The 17,552-nt window shown below is 40.6% G+C and overlaps 1 protein-coding gene across 2 annotated transcripts in view; it reads left to right on the forward strand.

Moving 5' to 3' along the window:
- Nucleotides 1-11: 11 nt before the first annotated feature.
- Nucleotides 12-17,552, forward strand: part of LOC121941700 (STE20-like serine/threonine-protein kinase) — a 26,591-nt gene continuing 9,050 nt past the window's right edge. The window contains exons 1-12 of one of the 2 annotated variants that reach the window (XM_042484540.2): nucleotides 12-882; nucleotides 3,084-3,248; nucleotides 6,174-6,222; nucleotides 6,469-6,618; nucleotides 9,237-9,309; nucleotides 9,999-10,193; nucleotides 11,134-11,215; nucleotides 12,252-12,383; nucleotides 13,755-14,540; nucleotides 14,632-14,765; nucleotides 14,912-15,035; nucleotides 17,294-17,473. In XM_042484540.2, coding sequence (XP_042340474.1) covers nucleotides 733-882; nucleotides 3,084-3,248; nucleotides 6,174-6,222; nucleotides 6,469-6,618; nucleotides 9,237-9,309; nucleotides 9,999-10,193; nucleotides 11,134-11,215; nucleotides 12,252-12,383; nucleotides 13,755-14,540; nucleotides 14,632-14,765; nucleotides 14,912-15,035; nucleotides 17,294-17,473 — 2,220 coding nt within the window. In that variant the 5' untranslated portion in view covers nucleotides 12-732. The remainder of the gene's footprint in view (nucleotides 883-3,083; nucleotides 3,249-6,173; nucleotides 6,223-6,468; nucleotides 6,619-9,236; nucleotides 9,310-9,998; nucleotides 10,194-11,133; nucleotides 11,216-12,251; nucleotides 12,384-13,754; nucleotides 14,541-14,631; nucleotides 14,766-14,911; nucleotides 15,036-17,293; nucleotides 17,474-17,552) is intronic. The other variant, XM_042484541.2, reaches the window with a different exon arrangement.

Raw genomic sequence — 17,552 nt, forward strand, 5'->3', positions numbered from 1 at the left:
GTTGTGTTTGGTCTCCCGTGCGGACGAGGGCAGCAGAAGACTGAAATTACCCCGCCAACTGCCAAAGCACGAGGAGCACGAAGAGAAAGAAGGGCAGCTGCGCGCAGTCGTGAACGCGCATTGACACTAAATCCGCTAGATTACTAAACCCGTCTCACAGCAAGGGGAAGATGACTGTTTTTTAGCGTTTTAGCGAATGTAAATGTATGGACTAACTGTACCCGGTGTATCCTGGAGGAAATTAATGAATTCTTCTGTGGAATACAACTATTTTGGAGGACGCCTTACTCATCTTCTTTTTCTTTTGGTTTAAAAAGAGACCCGCAGGGTTGTCGGGCCAGTGGGTCGTCAGGAGTTGGAACAACGGCGAGCTTCCCTTACTACTTTGCATTCAAATAAACTCTTCTTTTTAGCGGATACCAGATGGTAGGACACGTCTACGTTTACTGTTAGCTATCAGTTTTGGGGTTATCATGACCCGAAGAGAAAGAGCTATTCTCCGACCTGGCCAAAACAGTGTCAAAAGGCTAGGCTAGGTTTTGATCCGAACTATTATGAAAGCTGTGTTGACCAAGCGGATATTTATAACTAGCGTTAATGGGACACCTACAGTATGTTACTCAAAGGGCTAATGCTAAAGTAAACTGTTCAACTAACTACTGCGACACTACTTTGGTGGTTTAAAGTTTAATTCCTTTCTCAACTTTCTAATTGAATGCCCCTGGATTCAGTATGTCGTTTTTTAATTTCCGTAAAATATTTAAATTGGGAGCAGAGAAGAAGAAGAAACAGTATGAACACGTGCGCAGAGATGAAAATCCGGAGGAAATATGGGAGATAATCGGTGAATTAGGAGATGGAGCCTTTGGGAAAGTGTTCAAGGTAGGTAATGTATCCTGCAGAGCTGTTCTTTGTAGAGAGTAACGTTAGCATTTTCTCTGTTTGTTTGTCATTTAAATGGGTCAAAACTTTAGTCTTGTAGTTCTCCATAACTAAGTCTCTGTTTCTGAATCCTGTCACAAAGTGCTAGCAGTGTCACCTCAGTCTTGTATTGCTTTGACCCACCCATCTTCAAACCAGTGCATTGTGGAAGAGGTGGTGACAATTACGACTGCCGTGTTGTACAATATAAACCAATTTATCTTACCCCTCTCCCTGTAAAGTTTGTTAACATGTGAGAGACTTGCTAAAATGGTCTCAATGGAATTGAGAGGTGAGAACTGGCATTATTTTTATTGTATTCGTATGTAAACAATGACTTGACCTTGTGACATTTTCAGAGCAGGGGCACTTTTATGGTGCTGGTGGTGATGTTTTTGTCCCCTCTGTATGGGAGCAAATAAGCAACATAAACATTTGAATTTGTTAACACCCGGTGAATACTCAATATTGAAGTTTAAACACTACTGAATACATAGCATTGAAATATTTTACATTGAAAACCATGTATCTGATTTTTTTCAGTCTGAATTCACCTCTTTGAAATTATAGCATTATTTTTCTTAGTTTGCAATTTTGAAAGCTACATTTGAGTTTTCTTTGATGTTTACAAATTCAGAGCCAAATATTCAAGATCCATTATTTATAAAAAAAGATTAAGTTTGCTCAAAGACATTCAGGACCAATTCAGATCTAAAAATTCAAGTTAAAATGTTTTCAAATAAAATATTAGTCAAATTTGATTAGTCAAAACATCCAATCTTGATTGCCTGTCCTGTCCTGAGGATTAATTTTAGCCTTTGTAATTGCAAATCAGGAAATTTAATATTTTATTTTCAAAGAGTTGAATTCAGAACAAATAGATTAAGGTGCATGATTCTCAAAGTACTATGTTTAAATGCTATTTATTCAGTGGTGTTTGAATTTCAAGATAAAGTTTCCGGTGGCTGTTAAAATTCAAATACCTACAGTATATCTCTCATTTGCTTCCATATATCTGCTCTTAAGCTGTTTTTGAAGCCCCAGCAAGCCAGCCAAATAACTGCCCCTTTACATTTTGAGAAAGCGGACTTAATGTCAAAACAACCCCCTTGTCATCATTTTAATAGTGCCATTGTTTTGTTTGACCCCAGCGCATAGCTGTACCCCGAAGCTTCATTTGCATGAGTGACAGTAAATTTCATTACACAGGAGGCCTCAACCAAGTCTAATACCATAAGTCTGTGGCTAATGAACGCAGTCTACGTGCTCTGTTTTTGTTCTTTACTGCCAAATGCTATTTTTGGACACTTTGAAATAGTTGGATTTACCCAAGATTTCAAGCCGGTGTTACTTTGTATCATACTTAAATTAAGCCTAATCTTCTTGCACAATGATTTAGTCACAGGTTGCCAGTTTCCCAGCATTCTAGCAGCAAGGCTCACGTGAGCTGGGCCTATGAAAGGAAAAGTACAAAAACAGATCCTTTATTATTGTAATTTCATGGAAGCAGTTCATGTTTGTCCAACTGGCAGTGAATTTCCAGAGTCAAGCTGAAGGAGATCTACAAATAGTAAATTGCAGTGTATGTCTGGGCTTTTGGCCATACCAATTGTTATGCCCCACTGCACTGATGCATCACTGTGATAGTAAATACTTTATTGATTCATAGTGAAATACAAGCTGTCTGCTTTAGTCCTGATGAGTAAATTATGTGGGTTTGTGTTTTTTTAAATGGCGTGTATGGCTGACCACGGAACCCGGGCAGGTCACCAGGAAGTAGCTGCATCCCATATCGCAGCGGCGACTTCATTGAGCACATCCTGCCTGCAGAGGAGCCAAAAAAAACAGGAGAAATTTCCACTTTAGCAAGACATGTCTCATGTTCTGCTAACTTACACAGACCTAAAACAAAGCAGTGTTTATTTGTTGTTTTTAGATGCTCTTAATGTCTGCGTGAGGTGGTTTTTGCTGGTCTTAGGTCAAGACAAGTTAAAGTCCAACATAAATTATAACCAAGTTTGGCCCTAAATGGGTTTTCAGATTGTATGTGTTCATCCAGAGCAGTAAAATAAGAACAAACACATATTATCTGAACTAGATCATAAGACTGTGACCCGAATAACTGCATGAATCCCTTGGCCATAACATTCTCTATCCTACAGGCTCAGAACAAACAGACGGGAATCCTAGCTGCAGCCAAAGTTATTGACACAAAGACTGAGGAGGAGTTGGAGGACTACATGGTGGAGATTGACATCCTGGCCTCCTGCGACCACCAAAACATTGTCAAACTGCTCGACGCTTTCTATTATGAGAGCAAACTTTGGGTGAGTTAAAGGAAGAGCTCTCTGGAGAGACATGTCATCAGTGTTTCCTCTGTATTACCACCCAAAGAGAGGAACATATGGACATAATACGGCAGTTTGATTTAGCAAAGTTTCCCTCTGAAACACAAGTTAGACCAGTTTTTAAATTATGATGGTGCAATGAATGTTTTTAGCAGTGCAGCTTATGCAGCCTTTATCAAACAAAGCGAATGTTGTTATGATAATGGCAATATAGCCTTCAGAGTGTGCCTTCACAATTGTATCTATGCCTTTAGTTTGCATCACTGTACTGCTACTGCAAGGCTTTTGCAGTATTATGCAAGTTCCTCTCCTACTGTAGTATTCTTATCAAAATATGACACCAAAGTTCACAAGCAGCAGAAACGAGAAGCTTTTAGAGCTGTTAATCATCATACCAGTTTATAGTCCATCCGTTTTTGTTTTTTTTTATATGAGCCTCATCTTAAATGCCTTTGGTTGTAGCCCCTATAGCCACAGAAACATGCATATTTGGCAATTTGTTGAATTTGAAAACTACCACAAGTTAGTCCATTCCTTGCAAAACAAAGTAGAATTTTAGGTGTCACACTTTTTGAACATCTCCAGTGCATATTGACTAGTTGTGTGAAATCATGCCTAAATGCCTCCTACCTTGGCCCTGGGGAAAACCTGTGTCAGTAGATATGGATTATACCACCTGAGGCCTAAATGCAAGGGAAGTGTTCATGAATAGATAAACAGTTAGTGAGAGGAACTTAGTGACTGAGGTTGATGACAGGTTGGTCCAACACAGTAATTCAGGCTTTTTCTATTTCACATTCACCATACTAAAGACAGTGTCTGACGCATGTAGAAAGACTGTGCTGTCATTCTAACCTCTGGTGATTATCTGAGTAGTTAATTTCAGTGCATTTTATTGAGCACACAGCCCTTTTCCTCCCCATTGTCCTCTGAACAATGGCCACCGCCTGATTGAGGTTGTCTGTTGATTTTTATCTTGGCCTGTGTGGCACCTGTTCATGCAAAGAAGAGAAAGTGTCCAGAATATTTCCTCCTGGAAATGAAAGTCTTCATTCCACATAATCCCAAGAGGATTGGGAGGCGTGCTAAAATGTGTCACCGATTTTATCTTTGTTTTCCTTTTTGCTATTATGCTACAATTTTGATAGCACAGCAACAGTGTCTAGGCTGTGATGTCACTTATATATTCTGCCTTTTAGGTGTTAAAACATGCAGGTGTGATCATATACAGTCTCACATCCCCTCTGTGTGTGCCACATGAATGGAGTAGAAAATATGTGGGTGCACACTTATGCATGTATTTGTGTGTGTCAAATAAACAAGTGGGAGAGGAAGCCACAGCCCTGGCCTGTGGTTCCTCTCTCACTGCTGCCACTCTGAAAAACCACTGTAGAGGCCATTGTACAGCAGCAGAGCCATTAAAACAACAGCACGCCTACAGAGAAACACTAGAATGGTGTGCGTGTTGAATAGCCAAGACTGTTCTGAGACTCCAGGCATTGTATGTCCTTTAAGGGCTTTGTTGTTGTAAGAACAGTCTTGAAAAGCTCAACTGAATAATGGAATGCCATTGAACTTTGGTGAAAAGTTATTGAGGCTGCGTTCACAACAAATCAGGCGTTGCGGCTGACACACCAGTCCTTCCAGTCATTTGAATGTGGGTAGTGTGGTACAGCCACAGGGGATACCAAAGTTGAAACAGAATCATATTTTGGAGAAATAAAGCCTGATATTACAGCATAATAGACAGTCACATAATCTGCAATTAGACCAAAAGATGCCCGCAGTCCACGGGAATAAGCAATGCACTCTCTTTCTACTGTTAAATATTATAGTGCTGAAAATAAATAAAGTGTTTAATAACAGCTGATGTGTACTATCCAAAAAAAGAGAGCGCTTGCTTCAGTCGCAGCAATGGGGAGATTGGCTTTCTAAAATTGGTCTACACTCCCCCAAAAATGGGCCATTTAAGTGACACTCCCATACCACTGCACAACCCTGCTGTTAATTGCCACAATTTTTTATTTATTTATTTATTTATTTTTAGGAAACAGGCTCTAGAAGATTTTGTCACTTATTAATTTGAATGCAGGTTGACCCTGTCACATAAGCAGGGCCTTAACCAGTGAATCAACTACAAATAGTTTCTCAATGGATACAAAGTTGCAGAACTGTGGCCTAACTTCCTCTTCCTTAATGTGTCACATTTGGCCAAATGTTTCCCAAATTTCAGTGTAGAGGAGAGAGCCTCGTGGCTTTGCTTAAGACACCGCTCCAGATGCTGTACCTTTTCTACTGCCGTTATCATACTCCCCCCTGCCTGAAGTGCTGTGTCCATAGAAACTTTAATCCTATTTACAGAATAAGGCCGAGGTCTGGCAATATAGCTAGCTAGCTACCCAGCAGCTGTGTGAAACCTTTTCCACAATGTGGCCCCAACTGGGCCAATCCTCTTACGTCAACTTCCAACCTGAAAGCTCTTAAATGCCTTTAAGGGCTCAGAGTGTTTCATTCACGCAGGCTGGTTGGAAGTTCATTCTCAAATTGTTTTAGTCAAGTGAGTATTCAGGGTATGCTACGATGATGATGTGGAGTCTCTTTGATATCATGCATGTTGCAGCAGACTAAATGCATGGAGGTGGGCATGTCTCTCTGGACTTGAGAACTTTCCAGGCCCTCACTATAGATTTGACAGGTCACAGGGTTCAGCCGAAGCATTACTGCTCCATGAATGCCCTGCTATCACCTCTGTTAGAAATTTTCATTGCATAGCTCACTGCTAATCTCTAAATAATGAACGCTCAGTGAAGACTATTTGATGCCACGGTTTTACATAAACAAATACCTGTGTTGCCAGTTTTGAAAAACACACTGACTGTGTGTTCCTTTTCCCCTTATCGGCAGATTCTCATCGAGTTCTGTGCAGGAGGGGCTGTGGATGCAGTCATGCTCGGTGAGTCAGCATTTCCACTTTGCATACAGGTTGTCACGTGAAAACAGAAACTGTTCACAGAGCAGCAAAGTGGAAAAAAAGGCCATTTTAAGATATCAAAACACCTCTGTAGACCACCCACACACTACAGTTTTCAATTATTAATACAATGAATGTAGCTAAGCCCATCTTACCATCTACGATTAGGTTGCATGAGTGTTTTCTAAGTAAGGAATTCTAAGCATGTGTTTGTGTGATCCCCGGTAGAACTGGAGAGACCCCTGACAGAGCCTCAGATCCGGGTGGTGTGCAAGCAGACCCTGGAGGCCCTCGTCTACCTCCACGATAACAAAATCATCCACAGAGACCTGAAGGCTGGAAACATCCTCCTCACGCTGGACGGTGATGTCAAGCTGGGTAAGGGCAAAGTCTGTTTTTTGGGGGTTTTTTTTAACAATATTTTGTTGAATTTTTGAAAATACCAAACACACATGACAGCAATAGCACATAAGTTATAAAATGATAATTAAAAACAACAAAAAAACACAATCAAACAAATGAACAAACAAAAGAAACAGCATGGTATACTTACATAGGGCAATACTACATAGGACCTTACATGGACATTTCTTTCAGTGCTCACAGCTTAGATATTTCACATGTATCAGGGAATACTTAGCTAAGGCAGAGAGAAACAATAATCGATACCCAGGAGAAAGTATTAGGCATTCACAGAGGTGCTGGAGGGATGCCATTTAATGTTGCAGCACCCTCTACGTTCTAAGTCCGCTGTGCAGTCCAGTAGGTTATTGTAGGGAAGGTGCCCACATCTTGTAGAAAACCCTCTCGTTCCCCTTTAAAACTGAGCTTTGGTAAAGGCGAAGTTAAATCCAAGTATACTATGCAGGTATTGTTAGTTATTGTTTGTATTCAGCGTTGTCAGCAAAAGTGAAAGCCAACCCCAGATTCACTGTCATTTCGGAACGAGTTTTGTCCACCTGTCGTTTCCCCGAACTTTAGTTGAGTATTTTGTGTAATTTCTTCTTGGATACATGCAGCTTACACTACATTTACACCAAATCCGGTGAGGCTGCTAGGGGATGCATGTTGCACCTAACTGTCCACTCGGCGGGCTCTCCGAGCGACGTACCTTATCGTGAAATGCACCTGATTTGATAAATGCACTACTGGTTGGGCGATCTTATGTTTTCTGCTCGCCATTTTTTATGAGCCGTGTCTTTCTGTTTTTCAGTCTGTCTAAACTATTCATCAAAATCTATTTCTGAAAATAATGAGGTAAGAAATAGGCAATTAAACACAGGTAAATAATGTTTCAGTTTAAAACTACAATGCCTAATTTGACAGTTTAGTCCAGACTCGTTTGGACAGACTCGTTTGAATAAAGTTGAATCTCAAACACCATGCATGGCACAACTGCTTTTTCTGCTCTTCATGGGAAGTGAATAGAGAGCATAGACATGCAGTGTATGGTACCTGGTTGGTACCTTTTTTATCAAACCGCTCTCACCTGCACGCTCCGTCTAGGAATGTCCCGAACACAGCAAAATAAGAAAAAAATACGGGCAGAGAGCAGAGTCTCCAAGTATGAGCAGATAAATACACACACTTCTAACTGGTCATAAGTGACGATTCTTCTTTCACCACCAGAAAGTACATAATTTTTCCCAGCAGGATACCCGAAGACACTGTCTCCTATAATACACAGAATTTATAAGATTATGACTCCAGTCTATAGATGGTTAAATGTTGTAGGCTCTGGGGAGAAAACAGAGAGAGAAAAAGTTAGGAACTATGGTGAATTGTTTTGCTTTAAAAGTACATTTTTTGTGGTTCAGTCATGCAGTTCTTTTTTTTTAAACTTTTTTAGGGAAAAACCATAAATGAGTTCATAGTCTGGCAATGTAGGCTTTGTGCCTTTCACCATAGTCTCCATGTATTTATCTCATGTTTTGGCATGATATAACTCTTGAAAATGGCAGGGGAATGTACTGTTCAATGATACCATCCATTTATAGCCGCTTTCACACATGCAGTTCAAATACATTATTAGGTTCAAGTTATAAAAGGAGGGTATTAGTTGTCATTATTCACACACAGGTCTCTAACAGAAACACTGTGTCAAGTTGAGGTATCACATGGTGTCATATAGATCAGAAAAACAACTTTACTACCTTGTAAAGTTCACATGATCCTGCTCATGACGTTACGCTCCATGAATGTAAAACGGTCTGTCAAAAAATGTGGTGACTATACAACAAGTCACCACATTTTTTGACAGAAGTAAGATTTCCAGAGTGACATCCAAATTCTGTGTAGAATTTAAGAACCATGTTGATGGTACATTTTGAGTTTTAGTGCTGTTTCATAACACAAGATAAGACATTATACAACAGTTATAACAAGATAAATAGATTTATTTGTGATAAGTGTATACTGAACTTGAATGGGTGAAATCAGTGGAAGAGCCTTAAGGAGCTGTAAAAGAAATTTACCAACATATACTGCACAGTCTTAGTGTTGCATTTCTTTTGCAGACATCATAACATGAATTAATTACCAGTATGCACAATAGCAATTGTTTGGACCTGCTGCTTAGTGTGTAAACAAACATGTGTCCACTGCAGATGCAGTAACATAGCTTACTTAGAGGGGCATGAGTCACTGCTGGTGGAAAAGCAAAATAACACACAGCAAGCATTTTGTCCAGGGACATAACACACACAGAGGTGCCTGTGCCGGGACACTGATGAGCCATTACTCACACATGGCACAACAAGGCATGATGTCATCATGTAACTGTAAGAAGAATGTTATGACAGCATATGGTTTCTTTGGCTTGGACTGTGTTATTTTGTGTTCATTTCATGCACTGATGAGATAAGAAGTTGTGCGGCTCAGAGGGACAGTTTTTCATTTTGTTCTTGTTTGGTTTGTGTGGCTGCATTTAGAAAATAAATGATGAGCGTGGTGTTCCTCTGGCAAATCTCTGGTTTGCCTTGTCACATGTCTTTCAGCTGACTTTGGTGTGTCTGCCAAAAACACAAAAACCCTGCAGAGGAGAGACTCTTTTATTGGAACGCCCTACTGGTGAGTGCAGTAAAATAAAACAAAAATGTTTTCATAGTCAATAAAAAACTTTTTTATTGAAGAAATAAAAAAGAACACTGTTAGTCACTGTCAGTGCTGCCTTTCTTGCACAATATTGAATAAAGACACATGCATTTAATATGTAATAGGTGTGTTTCCATCCACCTCTTTATATGGACATTTTCACTTTGAGCATAAAAATATCTCAAAATATCACAAAAAGTAGAAGGTGGAAAAGTTGCTGTATTGATAATAGATAAATACAACCAAGTGCAGTTGAAGCAGATTTAACCAAAAAATGATGATGCACAGTCATTGCAAAGATCACAAGGAGCTCTCTTTGTTGTCTGGATGGCTTTTTACATGCTCTGCACACAGAGCTGTAACCAGAAATCTTCTGAGAGCACATATTTGTCGTTCAAAACTCTATCTTATTTGTTAATTGTGCTCTCTGTTATTGTACATCCATTGTCTTCCTTTGTTTGAGGTTTAGCTGGCACTCTTTTAATTACGTCATCTCATTGTCAGTCTTCTTCAGTGGCACCTGACTGGAGAATTAGCACCTCCTACTGTTTATCTTGATGAACCAACTTCCAATAATTGTATATAACAGGAGTGGATGGATTTCTTTTGCTGCTTTTCTTAGAAAAGCATTGGTTAAAATTTGTGCCACACTTCTTTCCCTCCAGGATGGCTCCCGAGGTGGTGATGTGCGAGACGTCCAAGGACCGTCCATACGACTATAAGGCTGATATCTGGTCCCTTGGGGTCACCTTGATTGAGTTGGCACAGATTGAGCCGCCCAATCATGAGATGAACCCCATGAGAGTCCTGCTGAAAATAGCCAAGTCTGATCCTCCCACTCTGATGCAGCCGTCACGCTGGTGAGTTGTCGCATGGAGCGCTGTGATCCTGTCAGGAACGGGGGAGAAGCTCTGTAGTTTGAATGGCCAAGTATTGGATTAATTTTGCAGAACTATATTGTAGTCCTATTCTTCTGGCTGCTTGCAGGCCAGCTCCGCCCGCTAATTGTTTCTGTTTACAAGGGAATAAAATGTAAAACCTGAAGAAAAAAAGAATCTTACAAATAATGGACATTTTGTTCCAATCAATCCTGCAAACCAGCAGAGCATTTTTTGTGCACTTGGCCTAATTGCCTTTGAACCCACAACCTGCCAGCAGGCTTAAAATATATTTATGATGCCATTTATCATAGGTAGAAACTGTAAAAACAGAAATTATAATCACATTCCCAACACTCCTTCATCATGTGTGACAAATGCTTCCATCAGAAAATGTAACCAAATCTAAGCTTAAAATTGTGATATACATCAAAATCACTTCATTCTACATGTTTTGTTTTAAACTTTGCCCAAAATACAACCATTGCAATAATAAAATCCTGTCAAAAAACATGAAATTCTGCACTTCTCATCGCAACTGGGAAGCCATGAATGACTCAGCAGAGACCACCAGTCATGTGATGAAAATTCACTAAACCTTTGACTGGACTGCAGGCTGTTTAAACAGAGTAGAGGAAGAAAGTGTAAAAAGTAAATGTAAATTGCATTGTAGTGTAATGAACATTTTGAAAATATCGTGGGGTATTGTGCTTAATGTACATACATAATGAGAATAATAGCACAGGGAAATGTTCGGCACCCAGGCCCGCAGCTTTCTGAAAAATGTGGCTCCCTGAACAAAGTCAGTCAGTTGTAATGACTCATTAGCCATGTAGAGATCCTTGATGTTGTAGAGCAATACATTTGTTATTGTGCAAGACAATGTTCAAATGTATCTTCTTTATTATTTCCACCCTTTAAGGTCCCCAGAATTCAGTGACTTCTTAAAGCGGTGTCTGGACAAGCATGTGGACAACAGATGGAATCCAACACAGCTGCTGCAGGTACCTTTTCTCTTCAACATTCACACAACTTTTTCACTAAAGCTCCGAACCCCCATTTCACTGTCCATCAGTTACCTCAGCCCAGTATCTGGCCCCATAAATATAGTGATAATCCTCATGCCCCATCCCATTTCCGTGTAACAGCTGCCATTCAGAGCAAATCAGCAGAGTCCTAGACGACATCTGTGTACCTGCTGGGTGTCACGACAGTGTACTGAACCATGTGTCCCTGGCAGGACTGACACTCATCCCTTTGTGCCTAAGCTGACGTCAGCTGTGCAGGCTTTTCTTTTTCCATAGGGTTTAAGGTGCTCACCAAGTCAGAGCCACTTATTTACAGAGAGGCAGTAAGGACACATCGATATACACACACATACACACACACACACACACAGGAAATATTGTACAGCGCTGCAGGTGAAGGATTATTCTGCGCAGAGGAAGACTAAATGGGCTTGAAAATACAAAATAGCGGCCTGCCACCAATGAAGGTTTTGATATCGAAGAAGCTTCACATTCTCAGGCCAGCGATAGAGTACGTGCAGCAGATTTCTAAACCGAAGAAGGTGAGGTTGTCAAGAGATGTAGATACGGTGTGTGTGTGTGCATGTGTGTGTGTGTGGGGGGGGTCTTATCTTTGTTTGCATTAAAGAAAATGATTGCTGTATTTGTTAATTGTGAGGTCACGAAAGCAAACCAGTGAAAACTTCAGAGGGAGAGTAACAGAGGGACACGGGGGAGAGAGTTTGAAATATCTGCCCAGAATTGTGTTGATGTGTGTGCTGTTTTTCTTCTTTTTTTGTCTGTTTTTTATGTACTTTGTTGTGTCTAATATAGTCAAAATAGAACGGTCTGTTACGCTGTGAGCAATTTATATCAATGGGATTAGTTGTCTGTGGGGTGTTCAGTCTTTGCTGCCAACTTCGTTGAAGTGCTTTTATTGGCAGCAGGTAAATGCTGGGCTTACCACAACAAATGCTATATAAAGGCTGTTAACATAAATTCATTTTTTTTCTTTTATTTGCCCTCTGAACAGCATTCGTTTGTGTCCAGTGTGACAGACAGCAAGCCCCTTAGGGAGCTCATAGCTGAGGCGAAGGCTGAGGTCACAGAGGAGATTGAAGACCACAAGGAGGAAGAAGAGGAGGAAGATACAGAAACACACTTGGTGGGTAAACATTTACAAATCTGTTATTTTGCTAGAGGAATTTACACTGTTGAGGGAAAAATGCTAGCAGTTTATTGGGTACTTTTACATGCACCGTAATATTATTTAGAATATGACAATATTCTTAATTTGATGCAGGTCATGTAAACAGCGTATTTCATTGGGACACTCCAAATTAGGCCTTTTTAAGAACATTATTTGGGTTTTAGGAGCATTCTTTGAACATGTAAATGGTGCATTTGAATTATGCATTTCATGGGTTTTTTTTTTTAAACACAGTTTGTGACACACAGCCTCTTGTCTGTTTACGGTCGGCTCTGTGCACTGTCATAGATATGTTGTACACAAATCAACCCACCAACAGTGTGCAAGGCTGTGATAGAGATGCATGCCCAGAAAAAAATCCCACATTTCTGATTGAAAAAAGAAACACACCTACTCTTGAACATTATGAAAGATTGTGATATTAACAGGATTTTTGATATGTGCAAATACTGCAACACCAAAATTTTTAAGAAGGTGGTTATTGGGATGAAAGATGGAGGCTGTGCGTTCAGTCTGACACATCTGCCGCCGGTGAAAAAACTCTGAGAAATGCTTGTACAAGCAACAGCTGTTCCACTTTTCCATAATTTGACATGATAAACAACATGTCAGTCTGAATATGTACAGCTGCATGTAAATGGGAATATTAATGTAACATTCATTTTAGCTACGTAAACAGCTTGGAAGGGATATTGTCTCTTTCAGAATAAGGGAAAAACCTGGAATGTGTAAATGTTGTCGCTGAGCAGGATGTACTGTAATTGTATATGCAAGATAAATCTGGTAATCAATAGACAGAAATTATGCAGCAGCTATTTTGATAATTGATTAATGATTTTAGTAATTTTCAGCCTCTGAAGTGGAAGAATTTATGTGTTTGAGGTTTTAATCTGGATATCTTTTGGAGTTTTGGTTGGAAAAAAAATTGAATACAGTATTCAATTACACTCTGGGTAATTGTTACGCCTTTCTGACATTTTATAATCATAATGATTAATGATAATTCAATTTAGAAAATAATCCTCAGATTAAGCGATCATTGTAAAACCATTTATTAGGCCCTGCTGCATTCGTGATTTAAGCAATATAAACATTATAGTATTTTGTAACAACAGAAACAGTGATTTGTTTTAAAATTCAGAATTATCAGAACTCAGAATTTTGTTATTCGAATCTGTGCAAAACAATTAATCAAGTATTCGTTCCTTTCTTTCTATGTAAAGTTTGATAATTTAAACAAAGTTTGGCAGGACGTTCAGTGTAACATCAGGGTTAAAACTGTGTAGTTTGAACTAGGCATAACTGTCTCCTCTACCCCTTCCTCAGGGCCACAAACGCGCCCCCTCTGATGTCAGTGTTGCCAGCTCAGAGGACGAGAAGATCCCCCTCTCTCCTTCCATCTTGGAATCAGTCCCTGAGAAAGTTGAGCCAATTGTGTCCGTGCCCGCACCCACTGAGCTCCCTGTGGCCAACCATGTGGTGGAAACTAGCTTTGTTGAGGAGCCTGATGTCCTTACACCTGAGGAGCACAAGGAGGAGACTGCAGTCACTTCAGCTGAGGAAGGAGAGGTAGAGAAGACACCAGTGGAGGAAGCGCCTCCAGAAGTAGGTGAAGATGTTGCCTCCTCAGAACCAGAGACTGAACCCGAGGCACCCGCTAAGGAAATGCAGCAGCTGGAGATTGCAGTTGAGGATGAAAAGGAAGTGGATACAGCTGAGCTTCCAGCCACTCCACAGGCCAGCACAGAGATTTCAGAGGTCACTGAGACTCCTCAGGTAGAAAAGGTGGCTGTTGTGGAGGAATCAAACGTGCCAGCAGAGGAGGAGGAGGAGAATGAGGAGGAGGACAGGTACAAAAATCTCAAGGTGACATTGACACTACCAGGGCAAGAAAAAGTTGTCCCAAAAGAAGAGGATGGAGAGAAGCTCACAGAGAAGGAGAAAATAAATGCAGAAGATGAGAAGACGGTTCCAGACAAAGCTAAGGATGACAAGGAGAGAGACTCAGACTCGGGGAGTGGCTCTGCTGCAGATAACAGCAGCGTAGACCTGAATCTGTCCATCTCAAGCTTTCTGTCCAAAACAAAAGAGCCTGGATCTGTTTCCATACAGGTAACTCGCAACCATAATTATCAGAAACTGTATTACAGACTGCCACAGCTGAACATACATCTATAAACTTTAATTTCTTGTGTTCAACAAGCAGGACAACAAGCGTCAGAAGAAGACGTTGAAAAAGACTCGTAAATTCATCGTGGATGGAGTGGAAGTTAGCGTGACCACATCAAAGATCATCACTGACAATGACACAAAGAACGAGGAGATGAGATTCCTGAGGTAATCACCTGCCTTCATTTGATACACACAGGGCATCAGTTTTATGTAAATACATCCTCCAGGAACCTTAACTGTGTGGACATATGATTAACTTTTATTCTCTGTCACTACCTTCATCTACCTCCTCTCTTCCTCCACCTGTTCAGGCGCCAGGAGCTGAGGGAGCTGCGTCTCCTGCAGAAGGAGGAGCAGAGGGCCCAGCAGCAGCTCAGCAACAAACTGCAGCAGCAGAAAGAACAGATCTACCGGCGCTTTGAACAGGAGACCACAGTGAGTCACTCACTCAGAAGTTTTAGAGGCTGAGACTGCAAACTTTGTTTTAAAACCTGTGGTCTTAAATGCATCCAACCAAACTGCAGTTATGTTTATATTCTCCAGTGGACCATGTGAGCCCAGTCTGGCCAGCAAAAACTCCAAAACAACTACTAAAATTTCACCCTAGTCGGGGAGTTTTATGTGCTAGTCTCAGGTTTTTCTTGGTCCTTTCTAGGCCATGCTTTGTGTCATTATTTCAGTAACTAATTTCTAGTTATGGCAGTAAAATATGGCTATTTTAAGGTCTTAGTTCAGTAACCAGCTGTTACAGTGACTTCTGAAGTGTAAACAAACTAATAATCCAGGTTAAAACCGTCATTACCAGGGCACCCAGTAGCTCAGCTGGTAGAGCAGGAGCCCCATGTACAAAGAGCCCATGTACAGAGCCAAAGAGTCATGCTACCTCTGTTTGTGTTGTAATACACGTTTTACTTAAGTTTGTTGCTGGAAGCTCGTCCGACTATGTGTGCATGTTAGTCCATGTGTGTATCACACTGGCTAGCTCATCACCGCTGCTTAGCTCATCGCTGCTGCTTAGCTCATCGCTGTTGATGTCGGTATGGCGTTGTTGCAGAAGTTTGCTCCCACCTTCTGGTTACCCCTGGTTAGCACTGTTAGCTCTGTTGGCACTGTGGCTGTTGTTTAGCACTGCTTATGAAGTTAGCACTGCCAGCTGCCAGCTCAGTTACCTCGATGTTATGAACCATGTCAGACAACCAGTACGCTCTGTATTTCGCATCAAGTCCTTATAAGGAACAGTCAAAAATAGGCATTTTGGACAAAAATAGATAAAGTGAGAGAGAAAGTGTCAGTCTGTACTGTGTGTCATGTGATGATTGATATATGATAAGAAATAAAGCCACCCCTGTCTGTCAGAGCACCTCACTGAATTGTTCGCTTCACTTCAATGACTAAGAAATGGAAATAACTGTGGCACTCTGCAGTCCAAAACCTCCCATTAACATTCAGTTATGTAATTTTCTTGGAAGGTGGTTCAGTGCTTTTCACCTAATGCTGAGGTCCACAAAACCGCTGTTGAAGTTGCGTTATTGTGCAACAGAACATTACCATCTTAAAGGTATACTAAATAAAATTTTCTTGAAAAAAACAATGTATAGAATCATACACAAGTAATTCCTCAAAATCTTCAATTATGACCCACTAGAAGTGTTTGGTAATTTATTTATCTGCAGAGACTCTGTCATCACTTTTTTCTTATTTCTGGGCATTTACGGGCGTGTAACCCCTCAGAGCTCTGGTGAAGTTGGTATTTTATAAAACGGTAGAGACCAGGTGCCACACTGTTCACAGCAGGCATCCAAGAGACACAGCACTGAAAAAACCCAAACAAAGTGAGGCCAAACACCAAAAAAGAATGAAGAGGTTGGCTTTCACTTTTGCTGGTAAGCGTGTTTACAAACAGTAACTGACAATATACCTTTAAGATTTGGGAACACAAGAGGAAGAAGAAACAGGGATGTGTATAAAAAGAACCCACTCTGTGGTTTGTTAAATGAAGGTTTGCCTTTACCCTCTAAACCCATCCAGATGTAGGAAAAAGTGTGAAAGACGATGAGTCATCTGAGCGTGTTTCTTCCACTGAGCAGAGATCCAGAGTTTGTGGTTCTTACATACTCTCTAAATTCGCCTTGGATACAGGCAGTTTGTGAATGACAAACTGGTCATATTACTTTGTGAATGATGACTAGATTTCCTTCAGTTGTCATTCCTGTGGCTGTCACTAGCAACTGTGCCGTCCACTTTCTGTATATCCCTGTCAGTAAACCTTTTTGACTTTACTGTTACTGTTTTTAATCCATTATATTACATAAAATAATTTGCTGTGTTCATGACAGCACTTGTGTTCATCAGCAATTCATGCAGAGCCCATTAGGCTTCTTTTGAACTATTGGCTGCCTCATACTCCTTTGAAAAGGTGCATAATAGTTACTGTCGGAGCTCTTTTAAGAGTGACATGTACTGCTAATTGCCTCTCAATTTTGTATGACCCTCTCTTGTAACTACTGCTTTCATATTAATTTTGTTATTTCAAAATGTGGTATTTTGTCCTGCTTGTGGAAAAGCATTTTTGGACTTAGTTTATTCTTTCTTTCACATTTACAGCTTCTTCAAAGTGTCTCTAATATGTAATTAAAAGAAAATAATTTGCATCTTTTTGATACTGATATAATGCAACCCTCTCTGTGCTGCAGAGTAAGAAGCGTCAGTACGACCAGGAGGTGGAGAACCTGGAGCGGCAGCAGAAGCAGACCATCGAGAGGCTGGAGCAGGAGCACACCAACCGGCTCAGGGACGAGGCCAAGCGCATCAAAGCCGAGCAGGACAAAGAACTCTCCAAGTACCAGAACATGCTGAAAAACCGCAAGAAAGAGGTTAGACCACAATTTCCTGTCACTTTCTGTGCCCACATGTAGTCCCCTAGGAGGATGGGATAGCTTATAAAGTCGTTAT

Source organism: Plectropomus leopardus, chromosome 3 (assembly GCF_026936395.1).
Source record: "Plectropomus leopardus strain MGB_pleo_1.0 chromosome 3, ASM2693639v1, whole genome shotgun sequence".
Classification (NCBI taxonomy): Eukaryota; Metazoa; Chordata; class Actinopteri; order Perciformes; family Serranidae; genus Plectropomus; species Plectropomus leopardus.